The 19587-nt window shown below is 34.0% G+C and overlaps 1 protein-coding gene across 1 annotated transcript in view; it reads right to left on the bottom strand.

Annotated features, from left to right (window-relative positions):
- LOC116873440 (collagen alpha-1(XXIV) chain-like) overlaps positions 1-19587 on the bottom strand; it is a gene marked incomplete at its 3' end in the record, with an annotated part of 316096 nt that overhangs the window by 255596 nt on the left and 40913 nt on the right. Inside the window, exon 6 of the mRNA XM_032867266.1 lies at positions 19299-19352. Coding sequence (XP_032723157.1) covers positions 19299-19352 — 54 coding nt within the window. The remainder of the gene's footprint in view (positions 1-19298; positions 19353-19587) is intronic.

The following is a 19587-nucleotide window of genomic DNA, read 5'->3' on the forward strand; positions in this document are numbered from 1 at the left end:
AATGAAAAAATGAACAAAGTTCTAGTGACCTGTGAGACAACATGAAGTAGTCTAACATACATGGAGTCCCAGAAGGAAAAGAGAGAAAGAATGGGACAGAAAGATTACTTGAAAAAGTAATAGCCAAAAATATCCCAGATTCATTACAGAAAGACCAAAAACTTACAGATCCAAGACATTCAGTGAATTCCAAACAAGAGATATCTAAGGGAAACTACCCCTATGTACATTGTCATCAAACTGCTAAAAGCCAGACAAAGAGAAATACCTCAAGAGCAGCCAATGAATAATGACACATTACACAAAAGGGAATAACAAGGTGACTAATGATTAACTTTTTATCAGAAACAGTGCAGATTACAAGACAAGAACCACAAGTATCTTTATTTTTTTTTAAAGATTTTATTTATTTGACAGAAAGAGATCACAAGTAGGCAGAGAGGCAGGCAGAGACAGACAGAGGAAGAAGCAGGCTCCCTGCCAAGCAGAGATCCCAACACGGAATTCGATCCCAGGACCCCGAGATCATGACCTGAGCTGAAAGCAGAGGCTCAACCCACTGAGCCACCCAGGCGCCCCAAAAGTATCTTTAAAGAACAGGAACAAAGACACTCTCAACCAAGATTTCTATATTCTATAAAAATATACTTCAAAGAACATAGATAAAACAAATTTCAGGTAAATAAAAACCAAGATAATTCAACACCAGCACGATTGTTCCCCAAGAAATATTGAAGGAACTTCTTTTAGCTAAAGGGAAATGATACCAACTAGAAATTGGATCCATAGGAAGAAATGAAAAGCCCTGGAAATGAAAATAAATGAAGAAATATTAAATGACTCCCTTGTTCGTTTCTTCTCTTAATTTCTTTAAAGACTGATCACTTAATACAAAAATTACTACATTGTACTTTAGGGTTTATAATGATATAGATGTAAAATAAATGACAATAAAACACAAAAGATTATATAAATATAATCATAATGTCATAAGGGTCTTATATTTTAAATGAACTGTTACCATATTAACTCTAGTAAACTAGAATGCACTAAGGATGGATATTGTAATTTCTAAAGCAACTATTAAAATCAATCAATCAGAGATACAGCTGAAATGTCAATAGAGAAATTATATGGAATACTATGGAATATTTTATTAACCCAAAAGAAGGCAAAAAATGAGGAATGAAGACCATAAAACATCTGAGATAAATGGAAAAGAAATGACAATGTAGGTGAGACCAAATCATATGAATAATTACATAAATATAAATGGACTTAACATTCCAATTAAAATCAGAGATTATCAGACCAGATAAACAAGCAAGATCTAATATGTATTGTCTATAAAAAATATATTTTAAATATAGAAAGGTAAAGGAAAAGAAAAATATATACCAGTCAAACAATAATCATAAAAAAGCTGGTGTAAAGGAGTTGTACCAGAGATAAGGAGAGACACTTGATAATGATAGAAAGGATCAGTTCATTAAAAAGACACAACAATCCTTAAACATGCATGCACAACACAGAGCTGCAAAGTAAATGAACCTAACACTGACTAAATATTTCCTAAACGCTAAACAGAGAAACAGACAAATCCAAATAATAGTTGGCTGTTTTAACACACCTCTCTCAGTAATTAATGGAATAACTATATTAAAAAAAAAAAAAAAAAACCCAACCAGTAAGGATAGAGAAAATTTGACCATCATCAACCACCTTAGTCTATTGGTATTTATTGGACACTATAACCAAAAACTATAAAATACACAATATTTTAAACTTTGCAGCAAGGAAAAGAGTGGCATGATATATTCAAAGTGCTAAAAAAAAAAAAAAAAAAATCTGCAGCCAAGAATACTCCATCCAGCACAGATATCATTCAGAATAGAAGGAGATATAAAGAGCTTCATAGATGAACAAGACCTAAAGGAGTTCATGACCACTAAACCAGCCCTACAAGAAATGTCGAAGGGGATTCTTTTGGTGGAAAGGAAAGACCATAAATAAGAGTATGAAAATAAGTATATCTGTAAAAATCAGTCAAGGGATTAAAAAAATAAAAAGATGTGATGTATGACACCATATATCTAAAATATATGGAGAGGAGTAAAGAATGAATTCAAACAAAAGTGACCATTAACTTAATATAGACTGCTATATGCATAAAATGTTATACAAAAACCTAATGATAACCACAAATCAAAAACCAGTAATAGATATGCAAAGAATAAGGTGAAAGGAAACCAAATATATCCCAAAAGAAAATGAGCAAACCATGAAAGAGAGCAAGATAAGAAAGGATCAAAGAAAAATCACAAAAACAACCACTAAAAAGGTAACAAAACAGCAGTATTTGATATATTTGATACAAATCTATCAATAACTACTGGGAATGGACTAAATGCTCCAACCAAAAGACAGCAGAGTAACAGAGTGGATAAAAAAAGACCATCTATGTACTATCTACAAGAGACTCCTTCAGCCCTAAAGACACCAGCAAACTGAAAGTGAGAGGATGATAGTCAATTTATCATGCAAATGCATGTGATAAAAAGAAGCTGGAGTAGCACTACTTACATCAGACAAAACAGACTTTAAAACAAAGATTGTAACAAGAGACAAAGAAGGACACTAATCACAAAGGAATCAATCCATCAAGAAGATATAACAATTGTAAATATTTATACACCCAACATGGGAGCACCCAAATACGTAAAACAGTTAACAATAACATGAAGAAACTAATCAATAGTAATACAATAATAGTAGGGCACTGTAACACTTACATCAATGGACAGATCATCCAAAGATAAAATCAACAAGGAAAGAGTAACTTTGAATGACACACAAAATCACGTGGATTTAACAGATATATCCAGACAATTCTACCCTAAAATTGTAGAACACACATTCTTTTCAAGTGCACAAGGAACACTCTCCAGAATAGATCACATACTAGATCACAAAAGAAGTCTCAACAAATTCAGAAAGATCAGTCATACATATTTTCTGACTACAATGTTATGAAACCAGAAATCACTCTAAGAAAAAATATGGAAAGAACACAAATACATGGAGATTAAATAACATGCTACTAAACAATTAATAGGTTAACCAAGAAATTAAAGGAAAAAATAAACTTATGTGAAAGTAAATGAAAATGAAAATATACAGGTCCAAAATATTTGAGATGTAGCAAAAGTGGTTCTAAGAGGAAAGTTTATAGCAATATAGACCTACCTCAAGAAGCAAGGAAAATCTAAATTAACAAGCTAAACTTACACCTCACAGAGCTAGGAGAAAAAAAAAAAAAAAAAAAAAAAAACAGCAAAAGGAAGGAAATAAAGATTAGAGCAGATATAAATGATATAGAAACTAAATAATAATAATAATAATAATAATAATAATAATAGAACAGATCAATAAAACCAGGAGCTTGTTCTTTGAAAAGATCAACAAAACTGATAAGCCTCTAGCCAGACTTAAAGGAAGGAAGGAAGGAAGGAAGGAAAGAAGGGCTCAAAATCACAAATGAGAGAGAAATAACAGCCAACATTGATGTGGGAAACAGAGACAGAAGAAAATCATTAAAATTCCTTACCTACTGACAAGCCCTTGAAACAGAGTGGCTCTCCCCTGGGGACTCAACTGCCCTCACCTTGAGGTTTTGCTAAGGACAATCCTAGCCTGACTGATCCCCTACTCCAACAGGTCCAACCAGGATCCTGAAAGTCTACTTTAACAATTCCTTTAGGAAACTTTATCTCTAAATGGCCAAGATAGTGTTGACAATCATTCCCAAGCATATGGCCCACTGATATACGTCTCAGGAGAAGGTTTTATTACTGGTAATGAATAACCTTTTCCCCAGACAATAGTTAGCCCCTCAAGGTCCTAGAAACCTTGCTTCCAAAATTCCTTAGAGACTTACATCATCCATAATCCCCTTTGTCCTCACCCACCGCTGAGCCCACCCCTACTCTGCCTTTAAAAACTCTGACTGTAATCTGGTTCCGGGTCCAAGTCCCTACACTGCTGTGTCGGGTATACTTGGGCCCAAGTTTAAGCTTGTTAAATAAACCCTCGTGTGATTGCATCGGTGTTGGCTCCTTGGTGATCTCTTGGACGTGAAAACTTGTGCATAACAAACATCACAGAAATACAAACAATTGTAAGAGAATATTATGAAAAATTATAGGTGGACGATTGGACAACCTAAAAGAAATGGATAAGTTCCTGGGAACATATAACCAACCAAAACTTCCCAAAGCAGAAATAGAAAATTTGAACAGACCGATTACCAGTAATGAAATTGAATCAGTAATCAAAAAAATCCCAACAAACAGAAGTCCAGGACAGATGGTTTCACAGGTGACTTCTACCAAGCATTTAAAGAAGAATTAATATCTATCATTCTCAAACTATTCCAAAAAATAGAAGGGTAAGAGAAACTTCCAAATTCATTCTATGAGCCCAACATTGCTCTGATACCAAAACTAGGTAAAGATACCACCAAAAGAGAGAGGGAGAGAGAACTACATGCCAGTATCTCTGATGAACATAGATGCCAAAATCCTCAACAAAATATTTGCAAATGCAGCGTTGGTGGTATAGTGGTGAGTATAGCTGCCTTCCAACAATACATTTTAAAAATTACCACAATGAAGTGGGATTTATCCCCAAGATGTATGGTAGTTTAATATTTGCAAACCAATCAACATGATGTATCACATTAACAAGAGAAAGAAGAGGCTATGATCATTTCAATAGATGAGAAAAAGCATTTGATAAAACATAACATCCTTTCATGATAAAAGCTCTCAACAAAGTAGGTTGTGAGGGAACATACCTTAACATAATAAAGGTATGTATGAAAAACCCACAGCAAACATCATACCCAATGGGGAAAAACTGAGAGTTTTTCCCCTAAGATCAGGAACAAGACAAGGACGTCCGCTCTCTTCACTTTTATTCAACATAGTATTGGAAGTCTTAGCCAGAGTGAACAAACAATAAAAATAAAGAAAAGATATCAATTGGTAAGGAAGAAGTAAAACTTCCACTATTTACAGATGACAGGATGCTATGCATAGAAACTCTGAAGACTCCACCAAAAAACTACTAGAACCAACAGTTCAGTAAAGTTGCTGGACACAAAATTGATGCACAGAAGTATGTTGCATTTCTAGACACTAATACTGAAGCAGCAGAAAGATAAATTAAGGAATCAGTCCAATTTACAATTGTAACAATAATAATAAAATACTTAGGAATAAACTTAACCAAAGAAGTGAAAGACCTATAATCTGAAAACTATAAAACACTGATGAAAGAAATTGAAGATGACACAAACAAATGGAAAGACATTCCATGCTCATGGATTGGAAGAACAAATATTGTTAAAAATGTCTATATTACCCAAAGCAATCTACAGATTTAACGCAATTGCTATCAAAACACCAACACTATTTTTCTCAGAACTAAAACAAACAATCCTAAAATTTGTATGAAAACACAAAGACCCTGAAAAACCAAAGCAATCTTGAAAAAGAAAAACAAAGCTGGAGTTACCACAATTCCAGACCTCAAGTTATATTACAAATCTGTAGTAGTCAAAATAGTATGGTACTGACACAAAAACAGACAGATGGATCAATGGAACAGAAAAGAAATTCCAGAAATAAACTCACAATTATTTGGTCAAATGATCTTCAACAAATTAGGAAAGAATATCCAGTGGGAAAAAGATAGTCTCTTCATCAAATGGTGCTGGGAAAACTGGACAGCTACGTGCAAAAGAATGAAACTGGACCACTTTCTTACACTATACACAAAAATAAATTCATAATGGATTAAAGAGCTAGATATGAGACCTGAAACGAGAAAAATCCTAGAAAAGAGCACATGCAATCATTTCTCTGACATCGACCATAGCAGCATTTTTCTAGATATGTTTCCCAAGGCAAGGGAAACAAAAGCAAAAATACACTATTGAGGCTACATCAAAAGAAAAACCTCTGTACAGCAAAGGAAACAATTAGTAAAACTACCAACAACATATTGAATGGGAGAAGATATTTACAAATGACATAACTGAAAAAGGGTTAGTATCCAAAATATATAAAGAACTTAAAAACTCAACACTCAGAAACCAAATCATCCAACTAAAAAATGGGCAGAAGACACGGACAGACATTTCTCCAAAGAAGACATACAGATGGCCGACAGACACATGAAAAGATGTTCAATATCACTGACGATCAGGAAAACAAAAATCAAAACTATAATTACCTCTTGCCTGTCAAAACAGCTAAAATTGAAAACACAAGAAATTAAGTGTTAGTGAGGATGTGGAGAAAAAAGAACCCTCGTGCGAATTGGTGGAACTAGAAACTGGTTGGGAATGTAAACTGGTGCAGCCACTCTAGAAAACCATATGGAGACTATTCAAAAAGTTAAAAATGAAACTACTCTATGATCCAGTAATTGCACTATAAGGTGTTTACACCCAAAATACATAAACAGTAATTCAAAAAGATACAGGCACCCTGGTGTTTATTGCAGCATTATTTACAAAACTCAAATTATGGAAGCAGCCCAAGTCCACTGATAGATGAACAGACAAAGAAGATGTGGAGGGTGGGGGTATGTATGTGGATGTATATATACTATTTGTAATGGAATATTACTCAGTCATAAAAAAGAATGAAATCTTGCCACTTGCGACAATATGGATGAAGGTAGAATATAATGCTAAGCAAAATAAGTCAGTCAGAGAAAGACAAATACCATATGACCCCACTCATGTGCAATTTAAGAATCCAAAAAAAAGAGCAACAGAAAAGAATAAAAAAAAAGAAAAGAAAAAACGAACATCAGAATCTCAACTATAGAGAACAAACTGGTGGTTACTGGTGGGAGGTGGGTGGGGGAATGGATAAAATAGGTGATGGGGATTAAAGAGTACACTTCTCATGATGAGCACTGAGTAATATATAGAATTGTTGAACCATTATATTGTATGCTGAAATTAACAACCCTGTTTGTTAAGTATACTGCCCCTTGTCCCTGCCTGCCTTTCTTCTGACAATCCTTCATTAATGTCAGCAAAAAAGACCATCAGCATGTTGATATTAACCTAACAGGCAGACAGATATATGACCAAAGTTCTGATTGGCATGACTCAGCACACCTTGATTGCTTAAGATAGTTCTGCAAAAGAGTTCATAAAAACCTCTAAACTTAGAAACTATGAGGGCAACCCTCTGAGGTCCCCTCTTTCTCTGGGAGCTTTGTACTAATGCTCAATAAACTTCTCTTTGCTGCTCATCAATCTTAGTCTGGTCTACCTCTTCATTCTTTGAAGTGAGATGACCAAGAACCATGAGCACTTAAGGCAGAGAAATCCTGCCAACACAAGGGCCTACATCATCCGGCTCTGGCTATCTCTCGGACCTATCTTCCAGGATTTATCTCCATCAGCTTATCCTCAAAGACTCTCAAGCAGCCGCCTGCCTCAAGGCTTTTGGATTGACTGGGTTATTTTTGCTGTTCTTCAACCCTTTCCTCATCAGGATTGCAAAAATGGTAATTTTAAATTCTAACATGCTTTCCTCATTTCCTAGCTTTTTCTATAGAGAGAAAATACCCTTCATCAGCTATTTGGTTGTCCTGAGCTTAAGTTCTATTAAAAAAAAAGCAAGATAATTTTATAAGAAAACTTTTTTCCTTCCCCTTATTTTTCTTCTATTTATCATTTTTCAAAATAATGATATTGTAGTATAATAAAAATATATATTTTGTCTTTGTTCTGGCTTCTGGCACAGAGCTCCTAAAACCCTTGGAATTTCCTGAGTTCCACAAGTGTCTTTTGTTATTCATAACAATCCCCTCTGGCCACATCTGAGTTTATGCTAATGAGGTGACTCAGTGTGGTACCCATAGATAGCTTCAGGATGAGGGCTAGTCACCAGAAAGGCAAACAAGGGGCTAGAGGGTGGGAATTTAGGCGGAGTGGGGGGAGGGGAGGGTGAGAGACTGAAATACACAAACTTTTGAACAAAGTGATTCCAAGAGCTTCCAGGTTGGTGAACACATTAATATGCCCGGAAGGTGGCACACCTGAAGAGGGCGCCTAAGTTCTAAGCCCCCACCTTCCATATCCTGCCCTATATGCTCTTTTCCACATAGCTATTCCTGAGTTGTATTCTTTATAATAGACTGAGAAATCTGTTTTCCTGAGTTTATGAGCTGTTCTAGTGCAGTATTAAGCCTGGGGGAGTGGGGGGTTGTGAGAACCCCTGAATTTGTAGTCAGTCAGACAGAAACATGAGCAGCCTGGACAACTCCTCTGTGGCTGTTGTCTCAAGTATACGCAGTGGAGTCTGACACTAACTCAGTGTTGAATATCCAGTTGGTGTGAGAGGATTTGACCATTTCAGAGATGTAATTCCTTAGCATCCTCTAAAGGTGACCAGAGAAGATTTGTCTGTATTGAGCATCATGATAACTCATGGATTTAGACATATTTGATGGGATTCAATCCACTGCCGTTATTATCCTTAATGAAGTCCATATCACATCACTCTTTGGCTAGAAGTCTTTCAGATCAGCTCCAGAATCCTTCTGACGTGACCCTAATAATCTTTGGTACCCAGAAAGTAGCACTTTTAGTAGAGTTAAGTCATATTTTAACTGAAATCACAGGCATAGAATCAAAGGAAAGGATCATATTCTTTTGTCTGGTCCTTTATAAGATGGCCCCTTTGTTGATCAGAATAACAGAAGCACCGCAGTCTTCAACATTTTAACATACACTTTAACACTTTCAAAATGCTGGATTGAACATTTCTCATAGCAATTTGATTCAGCAAAAATTCTTAGAATGGGTCAATATCTATGCTCAATACATTTATTTATTCACATGTAAAGAAAATGGGACTTCTAGTTTAGAAGACATGGGGACACTGGGTCAAAATCAGGAATAGAAACAGCACTAAGATTATTCTTTGAGATTCAATATTAACTATTATTAATAATATTTAACTTAATATTACTAATGGGACATTGTTATTACAGTTTATTAAGGTTAGATGATTCATATAACTGGATTAAACTTGGATTTTTTGTTTTATTGGCAAACTTTTTTTTAAATCTAATTTAATTTTAAAGTTTTTTTTGTTTTTTGTGTTTTTTTTTGACAGAGATCACAAATAGGCAGAGAGGCAGGCAGAGAGAGAGGGGGAAGCAGGCTCCCTGCTGAGCAGAGATCCCTATGCGGCTAGATCCCAGGACCCTGGGACCATGACCTGAGCCCAAGGCAGACGCTTTAACCCACTAAGCCACCCAGGCGCCCCTAATCTAATTTAATTTTTAAAACGTTTTTTGAGTATAGTTGACACACAATGTTACATTAGTTTCAGATGTACAGTATAATGATTCAACATCTTTTTACATCATGCCACACTTACCACAATTGTAACTACCATCTGTCACCATACAATGTTATTATAACATCACTGACTATATTCCTTATGCTGTGCCTTTTGTTCACATGACCTATTCATTCCATTACAGGAAGCCTGTATCTCTGGTTCCCCTGCACGGATTTTGCCCATTCCTCTTCCCCGTGGCAACCATCAGTTTGTTCTCTGTATTTACTTGTCTGATTCTGCTTTTTGTTTATTCATTTTTTGTTTTTTATTTCTTTTAGGCTCCACATGTGGGTGAAATCATATGATATTTGTCTTTCTCAATAACTGGATTAAATTTGAAGGAACTATTGGACTTGACTAAAGTAATATAAACTGTGAATGTTTATGGCAAGGTTTTAAGTTTCCTTTAAGAAGTGTTTTTTTTTGGGGGGGGTGCCTGGGTGGCTCAGTGGTTTAAGCCTCTGCCTTCAGCTCAGGTCATGGTCTTGGGGTCCTGAGATCAGGCCCCACATCGGGCTCCCTGCTCAGCGGGGGGCCTGCTTCCCCCTCTCTCTCTGCCTGCCTCTCTACCTACTTGTGATCTCTCTCTTTCTCTCTCTCTGTCAAATAAATAAATAAAATCTTTAAAAAAAAAAAAAAAAGGAAGTGTTTTTGGGAAAGGAACTCTCTTGACTACAAATAGATTGCCTGGCCTAGAATTATAAGTATATGGTAGGCTAAAGATATAGACTCTGCATTCATTACTCAGGTTTAAAGATCTACTGCATATCTAATCATGTGTTTAATTAATAGTAATAAAAATATTCATCACCCTGCAAATAAAGTTCATTAAATAGATAAATATGATAAACTGTGAACCCAGATGGCATTTTGCCAGCAAGAAAAAAAAAGCTATTCTCTCTGGTATATAAGAAATGGAATTAAACTTTCTTCTCTTTCTCCCTCTCCTTCTTCTTTTGTAACAACTTATTTACACAAAAACACTCTCCAACAAATGATTTGAAGGGAGAGAATATGAAACTTAATCAATCTCAAAACAGCCTATTCCCAAAGTTTTTATAAAATCCCTAGTGTACTTGCTTTTATTTTTTTTATTCCTTTATTTTAGTCAAGTGTATTTTATACACAGTGAAATGCTCTGATTTTAAGTGTTATCGTTTGATGAGTTTTGACAAATGAATATACCATACATCATACTCTTATCAATATATAAAATATTGACATCACCCTAATAAGTTTCTAAAGGGCCCTCCTCTGTCAGCCTCCATGCCCACAAGAAAATACTATTGTGATCTTTTCCACTATAGGTTTGTTTTCCATGTTCTGGATGTTCATATACAATGTATTCTCATGCATTTTGTTTGCTTCTTTCCTTCAGCCCAATGTTTCTGAGACTCATTCATGTTGCTACATGTCAGTATTTAGCTCCTTTTTACTGCTGAGTAACATTGTATGGATAAACTAAAAACCTATTGTTAGAAACAGGTTCATTATAGTTTTTGACTTTATTTGTAAATAACGCTGCTATGAAATTCCAGTTAAGTCTCTTCAGATACTATTTCCTTTTTCTTGGGTAAATACTTAGGAATATAATTTCTGAGTCATAGGGTAGGTTATGTTCAACTTTATAAGAAACTGCCAAACTATATCCTCGGTCCTTGTACCACTTTATACTCCCTCTAGCAGTGTGTACGGGTTTCAGACGCTCTAACTCCTTGCCAACATTTAGTGTTTATAGTCTTTTTAATTTTAGCCATTCTGGTGGGTGTGAAGTGGTAATTAATTGTGACCGTATTTGCATTTCCCTTGTGACTAATAATGTCAAGCAGTTTATTGGCCATTTTGGAATTCATTTCTTGTAATTTTTCTTAGAAGTTCATTATTTCTACCATTAGTCTCCTGATTTCAGTTAATGAGCCCAATAGTTTTTATTTTGAATCATGTTAGTGTTACTAATGTTGAAAAAATTGCTATGTAGCCACTAAAATTTTGTGTGGCACTTCATTCTGTTATTTAACAATTTAACAACATAGTTCCCAACTGCTAGAGATCAGTTTCACTCTTAATGCAGTTAATCTTTATATGTTATTATCAGTATCCACAGAATAAGCTGGAATGTTGGAATAGACATGTTTTGTTACTATTGTTAAATGAATTCCTTAAGTCTTTAAATTCTGTTAGGTTACCCCAACCCCACCCTTCCTCCTTTAGGTAGTGTTTTATAGATTAATTATTCGCTATTATGCGAGACAACATGGTGTTAGGAAGAGAGTAAGATAGATTCACTTCTGAATATAACTCTACCAGTTATAAATTGTGTTACCTTGGTTAAGTACTAAGCTCGCTATGGATATTTTCTTCTGTGCAAAGTAAAGTACTAATTTGAATAGTACTTTTAATTGAAATGAACCTGAATGAGATGCCAGACATAAAATAATCGTCAGCGATTAGAAGGTTAAGAAGTACTAGTTCTCCTTCTCTTATATTACCTGAGCCTTGTTACTAATGTGAATTCAGCTTTTTGGTTCAGTTTTACATTTATTGAGTCCCCAGCACATGCTGGGCACTGGGCTAGACACAAATGCAAAAATGAGTAAGTTCTGGACCCTGCATTTAAACAATGAAGGTTTTATTAAGACCAACACATAGTGAGAACTCATTTTGTCTGAAAAGAGATGAGAACTACCAAGATCAGTTTACATTTCCTGTCCTTTATGATAAATACCAATTTTACTGTAAAAGCAAAACAAAATAAAATGATTAGTTTTTGCATCAGTCTAGAATATTTTAGCAAAATAACCTTTATTCCCATGAATTTTAAAATAGCCTTATAAATAAAACCTATTTATATACTGTCTTAAAGTATTTTCATTCATAAGAATCACAAGACTCTTTTTGTTTTATTTACCAAATAAGAAGTGTGGTATTTTTAGCTAATCACATTTCTAATTTGCCTAGTTGCTTCATAAGTAGCTCCTTCAAGAAAAGAAAAATAACATTTTCTTAAGTGTCAACCATATTATACCAGATGTTTTATGTGCTTTAAATCATTTAACTTATATAAGGTACCTTTTGGTTCTAATGACTTTTATAAAGCCCATTAATCCAAATATGTTTCTATAGAAATTCCATTATGTGTTGCATTTCCTATTTCAGTTAAACCTTTCTAAACTGCAATTGCCTTAATTTGCTCTTTCCATAGATTCAAGTAACCTCCCTTTGAAATGGACAGATTATCTCTTGTGCAAGAAACAAGACGACTTTTTAATACACTTTTCATAGAGGCCAACAACTCTATCTCTGCTATTCCTGCTAAATAATAACTGAGAAAAGAAAAATATTTGGCATTGCTTTCATACTTCAAAATTTCTTAAATTAGAAGAAATCTTTATTCCCTAAAGGAAAATAAATTCTATGATTGCATGTCAAAATCTATCATAAAGACCTTGCACTCTTCATTTTTTGCATTATCTTGAAAACAATTATAGGAAGATTATAAAGTTTGAATGTTCTATCGATCTTGGTTAATTTAAAATTCATGGTAAACATAAATAGGAAGTTTTTTAATAAAACCACACCTGACAAGCTTTATTGGATGCATTTAAGACACAGTGGTGATTTTTAACACCTGTCATAAATCTAATGTCCTCTGCAAATATGTGCAATTAAAATAAATCATGGTCAGTTTTGGCTATTTTGGACATAATCATCAAATTATTAAGTTAAACATAAATTAAAGACTAAATCCAGCTTATAAAATTAAGTCCTTAAGAAGTCTAATTAGTTGCTTACAAATTAAAAGTAGGGCTTTTAAATTCCCTCATACAAGATCACATAAAAATATTTTATTGGTGAATATTTATAAATAGTCAAAATATATCCACACTACTAAATATAATATTAAAACTTGAGATCCAGGAGAGCCTGGGTGACTTAGTCAGTTAAACATCTGCCTTCAGCTCAGGTCATCATCCCAGAGTCCTGGGATCAAGTCCCAGATCAGGCTCTCTGCTCATCAGAGAGCCTACTTCTCCCTCTCCCTCTGCCTGCCACTATGCCTACTTGTGATCTCTCTCTCTTCTCTCTTTCTCAAATAAATAAATAAATAAAATCTTAAAAAAAAAGGCAACAAAACTTGAGACTCAAATTTTTATCTATCCTAGATCATTTTACCAAAAACACATTCATACCAGTCAATACTAAAAAATACACTGTTTTTAATCTTGAGAAAATAATAATTTTTTAATGCACAGTTTTTCATTTTCTCAAATATGTTTCTTCTCTAAATACACACATTTTATTTTTTTATTTTTTAGGATTTTATTTATTTTTTTCGAGAAAGAAAAAGTAAGATCATAAGCAGAGGGGCAGAGGGAGAGGTAGGAGCAGACTCCCCACAGAGCAGGGAGCCTGATGCAAGGCTTGATCCAATGACCCTGAGATCATGACCCGAGCTGAAGGCAGATGCTTAACTGATTGAGCCACTCAGGCACCTCTAAATATACACAGTTTAAAACTTTAATCAAATCAAATACTTTTCACTATCTCTATCTTTATTTCCTTCCCTTATTCTCCATATTACTCATTTGTTTGAGTACCTAATTATTACTGACTGAGATAGGGAAAGGTGGGGGGAGTGGAGAAGAAAGCCATGTGGAAATTCCCCTTGCAAGTTCTCTCTCTCTTCCTTCATATTTGTATGGATGAGGTGCTGAGTAGGACTACAAGCTCCCTGGAACTTCAGCCCCATGAAGGAATGTGAGCTGGGCCCTTATAGCTACTTGAAACTTTTAACTTTTACTAGTCTAAATATCTTCAAAGTCCCCAAATAAAGCTTAAAGGGCTAGGAAATCACAAATTTAAAAACAAACTTCTAATTTATTTAGAAGTTGTCTGTCTTAGAGCCTGGGTAGCTCAGTCAGTTAAGTGTCTGCCTTTGGCTCAGGTCATGACCTAGGGATCTAAGGATCAAGCTCCAGAGTGGGCTCTCTGCTCAGAAGGGAGTATGCTTCTCCCTCTCCCTCTCTAATTATTCTCTTGCTCTCTCTCTCTCTCTCTCAAATAAATAAAATCTTTAAAGAAAAATAAGTTCTCTGTCTTTTCTCTCATTGTTACACATCTAGTTGGCAGAATTACAACAACAGCAAGAAAAAACAATTTGTTCTGTACAAGGAAACTGCCATAAGACTAATAGCAAATATTTCAGCAGAAGCTTTGCAGACCAGAAGAAAGAGGCATAATATATCCAAACTTCTCAAAGGGGGAAAAAAACAACCAAGAATACTCTGCTGGTAAGATTATCATTCAGGATTGAAGGAGAGATAGTTTTACAGACAAACAAAAGCTAAAGGAGTTCATCACTACTAAACTGTCCTTATAAAAAATGTTAAAAGGATTTCTTTAAGCTGAAAAGAAAGAGCATTAATTGATAACAAGAAAACAAATGAAAGTATAAATCTCACTGGTAAATATATAGAAAGGTAGTGGATTATTATAAAACTTCTATGCAGGTTAAAAGACAAAAGTAATAAAAATATAATAGTGAGTTCAGGGACACATGATATAAAATGTGATATCAAAAATAAGATGTAGGAGGGAGTAAAAATGTAGACTTTTAGAATTTGACCAAATTTCAGTTGCTATCAACTTCAAATAGACTGTTTTATATATGAACATGTATATGATATTACATGTGAGCCTTATGTTAAGCAAAAAGCAAAATCTGATATAGATATACAAAAGACAGTAAGAATGGAATCTAAGCACAATACTAAATAAAGTCATAAAAACACAAGGGAAGAGAACAAGAGAAGAAGAAAGGAACAGAGAGGAGCTACAAAAACAGTCAGAAAACAATTAACAACAGGCAACACTTATATACCTATTAGTTATTACTTTAAATGTAAATGGACTAAATACTCTAATCAAAAGACACAGAGTAGCTAAATGGACAAATAAACAAGACCTATCTATATGCTGCCTAAAAGAAACTCACTTCAGATATAAAAAACCCAAAATCTAGAGGCAAAGGGATGGAAAAAATTGTTCCATGCAGATGGAAACCAGAAGAAGACTGGGGGAGCTGTACTTACGTCAGACAAAATAGACTAAAACAAAAGTTATAATAAAAAACAAAGATGGGCATTACATAACGATTAAGGGGTCAATCCAACAAAAGGATATATATTTGTAAATCTTTATGTACCCAACATAGGAGCACTCATATATATCCATTTACATCAATGGATAGATCATCCATATGAAAAATCAATATGGAAACACTGGCCTTGCCTTCAGTGACACGTTAGACCAGATAGACTAAACAGATATATACAAAACAGTCTATCCAAAAGCAGCAGGACAAATATTTTTCTCAGTGCACATGGAAAAGTCTCTAGCATAGATCATATATGTTAGGTCACTAATCAGGTCTCAATAAGTTTAAGACTGAAATAATACCAAGTATCTTTTCTGATCACAGTGATCTGAAACTAAAAATCAATTAGAAGATGAAAACTGAAAAAAAAAAAACAAAAACAAGTATATGGAGATTAAACAATGTGCTACTGAATAACCAATGTGTCAATGAAGAAATCAAAGGAGAAATTAAAAAAATACCATGAAAATGGAAATACAACTTACCAAAATCTTTGGGATGTAGCAAAATCAGTTCTAAGAAGAAAGTTTATAGTGATAAAAGCTTACCCCAAAAAGCAAGAAAAATCTCAAACAATCTAACTATATACTTCAAGGAACTAGGGAAAAAAAAAAAAAAAAAAAGACCAATGAACTAAGAGCTGGTTCTTTGAAAAGATAAACAAAATTGACAATACTTTAGATAGACTCAAACAACAGAGGATTCAAATAAATAAAATAAAAAGATTTACAACGGATACCACAGAAATACAAATATAGATAAAGACTACTATGAACAATTATATACAAAGAAGTTGGCCAGCCAAGAAGAAATGGATAAATTCCTAGAAACATACAATTTTTTAAGACAGAATAATGAAGAAATAAAAATTTGAGTAGACTGATTACTAGTAAGGAGATTAAAGCAGTAATCAAAAACCTCCCAACAAACAAGATTCTAGGTCTTACACCTTCCTCGGTGAATTCTACCAAATATTTAAAGAAGAGCTAATGCCAATGCTTCTCAAACTCTTCCAAAAAAAAACAGAAGATGAGAGAATGCTTCCTACCTCATTTTACAAGGATACCACAAAAAAAGAAAACTACAGACTGATATCCCTGATAAACACAGATGCAAAATCCTCAACAAAATAGTAGTGAACTAAATTCAACAATAGATTAAGAGGATCATCAAGTGGTATTTATTCCAAGGATACAAGGATGGTTCAACATCTACAAATCAATCAAAATGATACACCACATTAACAAAATGAAGGATAAAAATTATCTCAATAGATACAGAGAAAGCATTTGATAAATGGATTCAACATCCATTTATGATAAAACCTCTCAACAAAGTGGATATAGAGGGGATGTACCTTATATAGAGGCCATATAAGACAAGCCCACAGCTAACATCATATTAAATGGTAAAAAGCTAAAAGCCTTTTCTTTAAGAAAAGGTAAGGATGCTCACTCCTACTACTTTTATTCAACAGAGTATTAGAAGTCCTAGCCATTGTAATTAGGCAAGAAAAAGAAAGAAAACACATCCAAATTGGAAGGGAAGAAGTAAAACTGTCACTATTTGAAGATGACATGATAGAATTAATAAATTCAGTAAAGTTACAGGGTAAAAAATCAACATACAAAAATCTATTGCATTTCTATAAACTAACAACTATCAGAGAAATTTTAAAAATCCCATTTATAATTGCATCAAAAAGAATGAAATCTAGGAATAAATTTAACCAAGAAGGTAAAAAACTTGTATGCTGAAAACTGTAAGACATTAACAAAAGAAACTGAAGACACAAATAATTGTAAGATATTCTATGCTAATGGAGTAGAAGAATTAGTATTAAAATATCCATATTACCCAAAGCAATCTATAGACTCAATGCAATCTCTATCAAAATTCCAATGGCACATTTCACAAAGATAGAAAAAATAATCCTCAAATGTGTATGGAACCACAAAAGACCATGAATAGCCAAAGCAATCTTGAGAAGAACAACAAAGCTGGAGGCTTCATGCTCCCGGATTTCAAACTATATTACAAAGCTATAAAAATGAAAACAATATGGTACTGACATAAAAAGACTCACACAGATCAATGGAACAGAATAAAGAGCCCAGAAATAAACCCATATATATGGCCAATTAACTTACAACAAAAGAGGCAAGAATATACAACAGGGAAAGGACAGTTTCTTTAATAAATGGTGTTGGGAAAACTGGATGTTATATGCAAAAGAATGAAATTAGACTATTATACTATACATAAAAATAAGCTGAAAATGAGTTCAAGACTTTACGACCTGAAACCATAAAACTTCTACTACAAAACATAGCCAGTAAGCTTCTTGACATCATTCTTGGCAATGATTTTTTTTAGATCTGACTCTAAGAGTAAAGGCAACAAAAGCAAAAATAAACAAGTGGTAATACAGCAAATTGAAAAGCTTCAGAAAAGAAAATTATCATAAAAGTGAAAAGGCATTACTGAATTGGAGAAAATATTTGCAAACTATGTATCCAAACTCATACAAGTCAACATCAAAACAAAACAACTGATTAAGAAATAGGCAGAGGGTCTGAATAGGCACTTTTTCCAAGAAATACAAATGGCAAACATGAAAAAGTGCTCAATATCACGAGTCATCAGAGAAATGCAAATCAAGACCACAATGACTTTTCACTTCACACCTGCTGGAATGGTTATTATCAAAAAGACAAGAAATAACTAGTGTTGGTGAAGACTGGTAAAGGTGTGGAGAACAGGGAACCCACATGTACTGCTGGAAGAAATGTAAATTGGTACAACCACAAATGGAAAACAGTATGGAGTTTCATCAAAAAATTAAAAATAACTTTTAGTTATAAGATAAATAAGTTAAGGAGATGAAAAATACAGCATAGGGAATATAGCCAATCATGTAAAATAGAAAGTGAATAGAACTAATGATCTAACAATTCTGAGTATTTTACCACAAAAAGACAAAACACTAATTTATCAAGAAATATGCACCCTTGTGTTTACTGCATCATTATTTACAACAGCCAAGATATGAAAAGAACCTAAGTGTCCATCAATGATTGAAAGGACAAAGAAGATGTGGTGTAAACACACGCACGCACACACACACACACACACACAATGCACACATAATGGACTACTACTCAGCCATAAAAAAATGAAATCTTGCCATTTGTGATAACATGGATGGACCTTGAGGGTATTAGGCTAAGTAAAATAAGCCAGACAGAGAAATACAAATATTGCATGATCTCACTTATATGTGGAATCTAAAAAACAAAACAGATGAACAAATAAAACAAAATTTATGTATTCAGAGAACAGAATAGTGGTTGCAGGGGCAGAGGGGGAGTACACACTTCTAGTTGTGAAATAAATAGGGATATGATGTCTGGCATGGTGATCACAGTCAATGGTACTGCATACATATTTGGTTGTCAGAAGAATGGATCATGAACATTTTCATCACAATGAAAAAAATTTTTTTGTAACTTTTAACGGTGATGGATGGTAGCTGGACTTACAGTGGTGATCATTTGCAGTATGTACAAGTGTCAAATCATTATGTTATATACTTGAAACTAGTCTAATATTTATGTCAACTATATCTTGATTAAAAAAAATTAAGGACCTTCTTTAATAATGTCAGGAAAATAATGTGATACTCACTAGTCTTCACTCACCTTTGGACCTGGTAATCCAGGTAACCCAGGATTTCCATGTGGCCCTGGTATGCCCTGCAAATAGTAAAGAGGTCAGATCGCTCTTAGAACAGATCCAGATACAAATAATAGGCAATAAACAATGTTTATTGCAACATTCAAATATTCCACAGCATAATTTCATTAAAATGAATGGGACCTTTTTTTTCCCCCCCCACAAAGTTCTTTATGTTTTCCTAGATGTTGGATATTTCACTCTTGGACAAGAGAGCTACACTAATTACAGAGGAGGACTGTATTTTCCATCTTT

The sequence above is a fragment of the Lontra canadensis genome, unplaced genomic scaffold (genome assembly GCF_010015895.1).
Source record: "Lontra canadensis isolate GAN:19392208 unplaced genomic scaffold, GSC_riverotter_1.0 scaffold33, whole genome shotgun sequence".
NCBI lineage: Eukaryota > Metazoa > Chordata > Mammalia > Carnivora > Mustelidae > Lontra > Lontra canadensis.